General features: G+C 54.8%; 2 protein-coding genes across 2 annotated transcripts in view; both read right to left on the bottom strand.

Annotated features, from left to right (window-relative positions):
• Positions 1 to 4,384: 4,384 nt before the first annotated feature.
• Positions 4,385 to 5,855, bottom strand: VOLCADRAFT_104519 (uncharacterized protein; the record flags this gene model as incomplete). The annotated part of the gene is made up of 6 exons (XM_002949936.1): positions 4,385 to 4,456; positions 4,531 to 4,617; positions 4,702 to 4,755; positions 4,870 to 4,962; positions 5,060 to 5,200; positions 5,682 to 5,855. The coding sequence occupies 6 exons, from the start codon at positions 5,853 to 5,855 to the stop codon at positions 4,385 to 4,387; spliced, it is 621 nt and encodes a 206-aa protein (XP_002949982.1).
• Positions 5,856 to 6,208: 353 nt separating this feature from the next.
• VOLCADRAFT_90359 (uncharacterized protein) overlaps positions 6,209 to 7,496 on the bottom strand; it is a gene marked incomplete at both ends in the record, with an annotated part of 12,649 nt that continues 11,361 nt past the window's right edge. Inside the window, 2 exons of the mRNA XM_002949937.1 lie at positions 6,209 to 6,562; positions 6,923 to 7,228. Coding sequence (XP_002949983.1) covers positions 6,209 to 6,562; positions 6,923 to 7,228 — 660 coding nt within the window. The remainder of the gene's footprint in view (positions 6,563 to 6,922; positions 7,229 to 7,496) is intronic.

Raw genomic sequence — 7,496 nt, forward strand, 5'->3', positions numbered from 1 at the left:
GAGCCTGGTGGACGAGCGTACGGCGATTTGGCGACGATTTGCTTTCGCCGACAGGGTCAAGGATGGCTTACTCCTCATTTTAATCGATATTTGCGCAACTAAATTGGCATTGAGCTTAGTCTTGATGTTCTTTTCTGTAACTGCGATTCGTTTTGAGTCGTAAAGTAAGCGCCCTAAGCATCCCCAAGGGCTGAACCTTTTCACTTGCATTCTCTTTAACTCAGAACTGCAGGTTGATTGCCTAAAATAAAATTGCCTGCTGGACAACCTGTCGCATGGCCGTTTGGTTATGTCCAGTTTGTTCCAAATCAGGTCTTCGATAATTTTCTTGACAGCTCAAGTACTGCGCTGGTCCGGTTTTAACGGGTGGGAATGTGGCTGTGCAGCGTCAAGTACCCGCGGCCCCCCTCTTCGTCCGAGCGGATGGGAATGTGGCTGTGCAGCGTCAAGTACCCGCGGCCCCCCTCTTCGTCCGAGCGGAATTCCTTCTTTTCCTCTTCCCCTCAACTCTATTGAAGGTTAAGAAGATCGCACTGCTATCGTTGGTTGCCGTCTGTAGGACGGAAAAGACCCTCCACAAAAAATGGCCACCTCCCCGGGTCATGGTTGGCTCTAAAGCGCAGGTACCTCACAGGCCAGATACAAGCTAGTAGCACCAACGTGCCGCCAAAAGCCAGGTGGAGTAACATACATGGTCACATCATGGCCTTGTGGGACCTAACACTAGATCGGACGAAGTGTTGTACGAAGTGTTATCGCAGATGTGGTGCACTTCACCATTCCGCCGCGGTCCGGGCCACGCGATATCTATGGTGATGTCATGAAGCTTTAAGCTGTACAAAATACATGATTTCAGCCGCGTGTGAGTATCACTGCATACAGCCCAACTGCTTTCCACCCACTAAACAAGCCCAACTGTTCCCAAATCACAAAACAACCTCAAGTGTTGTACTTTTACGGCGCCCTAAGTGGGCTAGGAAAAGTGAAGAAATGAACATGGGTCTGGACGACGCGTACATACTGTTGGATTGCCACCGCTGTGAAATAACGTACGGTACACGCATGGCCATGGCATGCATATGCCTGCATGTGAATCATGTAACGCAGGCCTGTCATTAAGTGCCATGCAAGCGACGCATTGCTTGGCATGTGGCTACCTTCACATGTTGAGCGGCCGGTAAACAGCAAACACCCCAGGATTACATGTTTCGTTCACATGAAGGATTTACGATAGTTGCTGAAGTAATGAGGGGTAGTGACTATACAGGGCATCCATAAGGAAACCCCGGAAATGCCGGCCTTGACGACCAGGGCAGACGGACAGGGTCCGCTGGACAGGTAGCCATTCAGCACATTCCGGGGGTCCCACTCCAGCTTATGTGGGAAGTCTGCCATCTAAGCATGCCGAGTTGCTCACATCACAAAAGTGAACGTTCCTCCTGACATCCATGCCTGTAGTACAATGCTCAGCGCCGAGCGCATCCCGCCGCACCATCCGGCCGCTATGTTCGTATACAGATGTGTGTTACATGGTTGGGGGTGCGTGACCCCATACCTGTAAAACTACCCATACGAGCCGAAGGCCCAAGGGCAATACTTCAACGCCTAAAAGCCACGGGGAACAGGAAACACCGCACATCAGCCCAGATTTCTAGCGTCCAAAAGGGGTAACTGAGTTTCGGTGAGCCCACATACGTTATGACATCCTCGTATACATATGTGGCACGCCAAGTTCTGCGACAGGAGATCGCAGAGGCCCTCTCCAATCCCGAAGCGGGCGGATGGGGGCCACTAGTCCTCCGTTTTCTGAGCTTTCTGGGGCAGGATGTACGGAAAGAGGCCCCGTAAGGGCTACATGAGGCAGATGAACGAGTGGAAGGGCTAAGGAACAGGCTGTTGCCAGAAGGTGTGGTATTGAAGTTCAACGATCGGTTGATGAGTGGTTGGAAGCATACGCGTCTAGATGTCCAGCCAGACGTGTACCCGTCAGATTTAAAGCAACCAGAAATTCACATGGCGCAGTATATGCATTGGATGGGCCTGGCGGCCGAGCAAGCGGGCAGGAGAGAGATCTTCCCGCATATCACAACGTTTATCCCCTCGAACCGCAAGCTTATGCAGTTTAGGCTTTGCTGTTGGGCACTGGCTGTGGCAAGGGACGGCGTTGTATACCTAGGGAGGAGCGAGTATGCCCCTGCTGCGGCAATGATAGCCATATTGAAGATGAGAAGCACGTTTTGCTGGACTGTCCGGTGTACGGCAATATCAGATCTGATATGGATTTCCCACGCTTCGAGAATATGAAGGACGCTATGAAGTGGGAACCTGAACGTCTGGCAAGGATGCTGGAACGTATGTGGCCCCACCGCAACTCTACCGTTCTCTTTGGTCGAGAGTCTCCTTTACCACTTGCTTTGTCTGACGTGCGAGGTAGGACGGTGCTTATAGGCGATCTGGCAGCCCTTGAGCCCTCGGCTCCTATTGGGCGGTTTGCAGGTACGGGGAACACATCCACGACCACGTAACACACACGTATGTGAAAAAAAACGTTATGCCGGCACAGGTGCCACCTCGACAACACGGATATCAGAACTGCCCGAGCTAGCATGTAAGCCAGAGCTCTGATGTACGCCGCGGAGACTGATTATGTAATGCCGTACTGCCTATGTCTGCTGTAAGTACGGAATACGGCAGTCATAAACAGCGACAGAATTGCATGCAAGCCAGCTCATAATGGACCGTTTGCTCCTTGGACAATTACCGTACGAAAACCTGCTGGTAAAGCTGTAGCCCACATGACTCTTATGTGAATATCTGCCTCATCGTTTGTTAGGGTTTGTTATAAGTATCCAGGATCCTTGCTCACGGCACCATGGGACAATACACCCCCAAAAGATGAGAAGGAGTACAGGCGAGAAAGAGCACACAGGCACTTTGCAATTCGACGTCGGAGAGCCAACACTAGGGCGCGCACGCTTGCAATCGACAGCGGCCCTTGATGGTCGGCTCATCTGCAACGCCCTAACCAGACCGCAGTGCAGCGCTTCAATTGTCGGAGGTGTCGGAGGTAGGGGGCCAAGAGGCACATTGCGCTCAGGCGCACCGAAGGGAGACGCCAACACTCGGTGCCGCAATGATGGCTATTGACAGCCCATGGCCCCCCCACGGGCTTTTTAAGAGACGGGGCCCCCATTTGTGCGGAGCTTGTATTTAAATTGTTGTCGTACGTTCGAGCCCAGGTCCTCGTAGCGGACCAGCGAGGTGTGCTGGTCGGTAAATGTGACGAAGCAGCCTAACGGTCTGACAGGAACCATCTCCATGGCGGCACCATATACCAGTTCACGATCCAACGTCCAAACTTGCAAGCTGGGTAAACAGATGGAGTCCGAAACCAACCCGGGGGGTTGGGGGGTTGGGGGGGAGCACTCGAGGACCGCATCGTAAGGCGCTTCTTGCCGGGCCTCTCCTCAGTCGAGAACCGCCGAATGAGCTGACCCAAATCACAAATCTTTACTTCTTCATATACACAAACACACACACAAAGACACGTCCTTCATCTCCAAACCGCAGCTATGCCTCATGACGTGGACCTGCTGCCGCGTCGTCAACATTGCCGCAGTCACCGTCGTTGTCATCGTTGCCGTCGTAATATTGGGTGTATTGTGCTGGGCCGCGCCTTGCGGAGATTCGTACACTCGGCGGCGTCCTCCACCTTCACCTCCCCGTCGCTCCTCCCCCTCCTCTTCCACATCGCGGGGCCATCCGCTCTCCTCTCTCCTCCTAGAGAGCGCCGCCCCCGGGGAGCCCGTGTTATAATGTCTGGATGGCAAGAAGGCGCAGAGAGGTAGCGGGTAATACACAGCAGGCGCAACAGACGCACCAGGAGCGCGCGCGCGGCGTGGGAAAGAAAGCAGCAGCAGTATACAGCAGCGGACAAGGGGGAAGCGAACGTGATATGACATCGTTGCGGGTGCAGCGCAGTGTGAGTGCAGACGAATACGGATAGCGCAGCTGTAGCAGATTAATTATGCAGCAGGACCCAAATGCAGCAACAGCATTTGGGAGGAGCAATAAGAGGAGCAGTAGCAGCAGATTATGTGCTGTGAAACGGCGGTAATAAATCCAACGTCTTGCGGTGTGCAGCTACTGCCTTGGGCAAGATATCACGGAGGTGTCAGTATGTATCAAGTTGACGTCAGTTTTGATGGGGCTTCTAGGGCACCCTCTTCGGTCCGTACATCGCATCAGATGGCCGTTATTATGTACGGTCAAGGTCGTACATTACTATCCAGGCCCATCGCGCGGTCATGCAATACGGTAGCTTCTGTCTTAATCCCAAGAAGGGCAGTCGGGTCTCAGACGGCAGTTCATACAGTCATTCATGTCAGGTCATCGAAGATAGGATAGCTATAAAGGAAAAAAGCACAAAGCGTCTGACTGCGTCGATCGAGATACACTTGAAAGGCACATCGGGTGGTCGTGTGTGTGAGGGGGGGGTTTAAGGTTTACGCAGACCGCCCTGAGCCTTACGTCTGATAGCTCTTCACCGAACAGGCGACTTTTTAGGGCGTTCTGCGGATTGATCGACCAGATGACGGTAGGTAAGTAGGTTGCGTCCTGTGCAAGTTCGGGCGACTCGCAAGCTTGGCGTGGCCGTCGTACCGGCAGGGAAACTCAAACAGGGATGGGCGCTTCACTTACTCCCTCATCAGAATCGCCGTCCTCTGCTAACTCTGTCGTGGAGACTCCGCGGTGCTGCGGAAAGGAAGCGGGCAAGAAGTTTGTTATTCGATCAGACGCCATCGAGGGTTTGTTGACCACCGCAGCCAATACCAAGCACGCAGTCACAAAATTTCCTCGAGAACACACCTGTGCTAAGGAGCCCAACACAGACAGCGAAGAGGTGGCCGAGAGTGCAGACGCGGCGAAGCCCATCGGAGCAAACGTGGGTGATGCTGAAAACTGTCGTGGCAACATTACAAAGAAGCAGCACCGCCATTAAGGATGCGATCTAGTAAACCTATCAATTGTTTTGAAAGTATTAATACACGTATCGCACCTGAATGCTGGCCGGCCGAAAGCTCCCTAAAAGAGCAGAGCACTGTGCACTAACGGAGCCGTTCTGCATCTTTCCCGCAATAGAGCGCATCATTAACCCAGGAGAGCTGCTAGCATTGCCGTTTGAGCTGCGAGCCGACGCCTGCAACCCGGATTGCAAGGCACGACAGGCGCTGCGTAATAACTGACGCTGTGACATTATAGCAACTCTCGTGTAACTGCGTTGACAGTAATTACTATGCATGTAAGACTCCCAATGGCATTCCAGCATAAGCGCTCTGCATCGCCGTACAAAGACTTACCGGCGGTACAATTTTACAACCACGTCGCTTGAAGACTTCCTGGTTTAGCTCAACTTCCTGAATACTGCATATCCATTAGAAACAAAGATGTGACTGCTTGTTTCGACCTCCACGGTGGTTTGGCTCGCTCAGCTCGCGCCCTCCAGTCACCACACCTTCCTTGTCCGACAGCCACATATGACCACAGCTCCCTATCCAATTGCCGTGTCCCCCGAAGAGAGCCATCCCTCACACCCAGCTCCGCTCTCCGGGAATCCTCCCCGCAAATCCCTATACTACGATCCCGGGCTTTACGAACGTCTTGCAAAACCTTAAGACCACCTCCACCACCACCACCACCACCACCACTACCTCCACCATCTCCACCACCACCACCACCTCCACCACCACCACCACCACCACCACCACCACCCCGCCACCACTGCCATAAGGGTCCACCACCACTACCTCCCAAGGGAAACCCGGAGAGCGCTCCGAACTCCACTCCCAGTCCATTAATGTTCCCCCAGCTGGCCATTCCACCTCTTGAACGTCATTACGAACCCCCTACCACCCACAAAACCACCACGTCACTCCAAACGTATTGAGCAAGTTGGCCAGCGTATGCATGTATGTATGTATAGATATGTATGTATAGATGTATAGACATGTAAATAGATAGATAGCTACATTGCTTTTAAACTGCCCGTGGGGTACTGTACGAACACGGCCGACGTGTCCGAGGTAATGTCAGGAGCTGAAGGGGGGGTGGCCGCCCTCTCCCCAAACAGCCGCAACAGGGGGGTTGCCTTTTTAGGACACCCTGAAAATTCCGAAGGAAAGCCCCACCCCGCACACCACCCTAGCCATCAGAACACAAGGTACTTGGCCATCACCTCCCGCGCCAGCTCTGTCGCACCGCTGCTGAGATACAACTGGACAAGATTATGAGCCACATCTCGACGGAGATCCCAACGCTCGCCGGACCCATGGGTCGCTGTGGCCGCGGCACCGGAACCGAAACCTGCGGCCGCGGCGGCGGCGGCGGCGCCGCCCCCCCCAAGCGTTGACTGCCACCCTGCTTTGGCGGCAGCTGGCGGCGCCGCCAACGCCAATTCGTAATAGTGGTGAGCCAGGTGCAGAAGGCCTAGCTGGTGGGCTGCTCGTCCCATGTTGTACGACACCTCCTGACTCAGCTGCCCGCCCCGGGTCTTTTGGTACATCTGTGCAGTGGGGGGCCAGCGGGTTGCGAAGGGGGGAAATAGGTGGCTGGGTTTCGATATGACTGGGTGCTGGCCAGGGGGAGATGTAGGTTTTGGGTTTCATGGACTTCACGAAGGGGGTAGGGCGGGATAAGACAACCACTGGCGAATTAAGCAGGGGGGAAAGAGGGCTTTTTGGGCGGTTAAAAAAAAATTTAAGTTTCGACGGGTATTCCACCCACGGTATTTGCGGATTGTTTTCTAGCTGCGCACCGGGGGCCCATAGCGCACTGGATGACAGCCTTGCCCAGCTAAGACACCGCCGAACTCTCTACTTAGTGTAGGATCGTAACATAAATTGCCGTACAACCCCGTCCGTACCTGCAGGAATGCAAACCCGGCGAGCACGCCTCGGTTGCGGTCGCGCAGCGCGCCACTGCCACCGCCGCCGCCGCCGCTGCGGCCGTGGCGATGCGCCGGCAGCTGCTGGGACGCAGCGCCGCCGCCGCCGCCGCCGCCTCCTCTGGCGGCGCCCGGCGCCATCGCTGCAGCGGAGGCCATAGCTTCCGACAGCAACGTGACTCCCAGACATAACAGTAATAACGGCTCTTCAGGTACGAAGCGGTACGCGTGAAAATACTCCGACGCCGCCTCGCGAAATTGCCGGGCCAGCAGGTACACGTGGCCCTGAGGCAACAGCACCAGCACCCGTGCTCACATAAAAAACACGTTCGTGCATGTGTTGCATGTGTTGTGCTTTCCCCGCATCCCCGCACGAAAGCAGCAACATGGGGTTCCACCAGGTTCGGCATGCGGGCCTTATCCCCCCACACATCCCCAACCAAGACCCCTATCCCCCTGGGCCCCCCCTTCGCCCTTTCCCACCCCCCCCTCCCCCCCTTCCCCGATACTCTCTTGCCCTGGCAGCAGCTTCAATCGTGTGTGGTTCGTCTTG

This window comes from Volvox carteri (genome assembly GCF_000143455.1).
Source record: "Volvox carteri f. nagariensis unplaced genomic scaffold VOLCAscaffold_16, whole genome shotgun sequence".
Taxonomy (NCBI): domain Eukaryota; kingdom Viridiplantae; phylum Chlorophyta; class Chlorophyceae; order Chlamydomonadales; family Volvocaceae; genus Volvox; species Volvox carteri.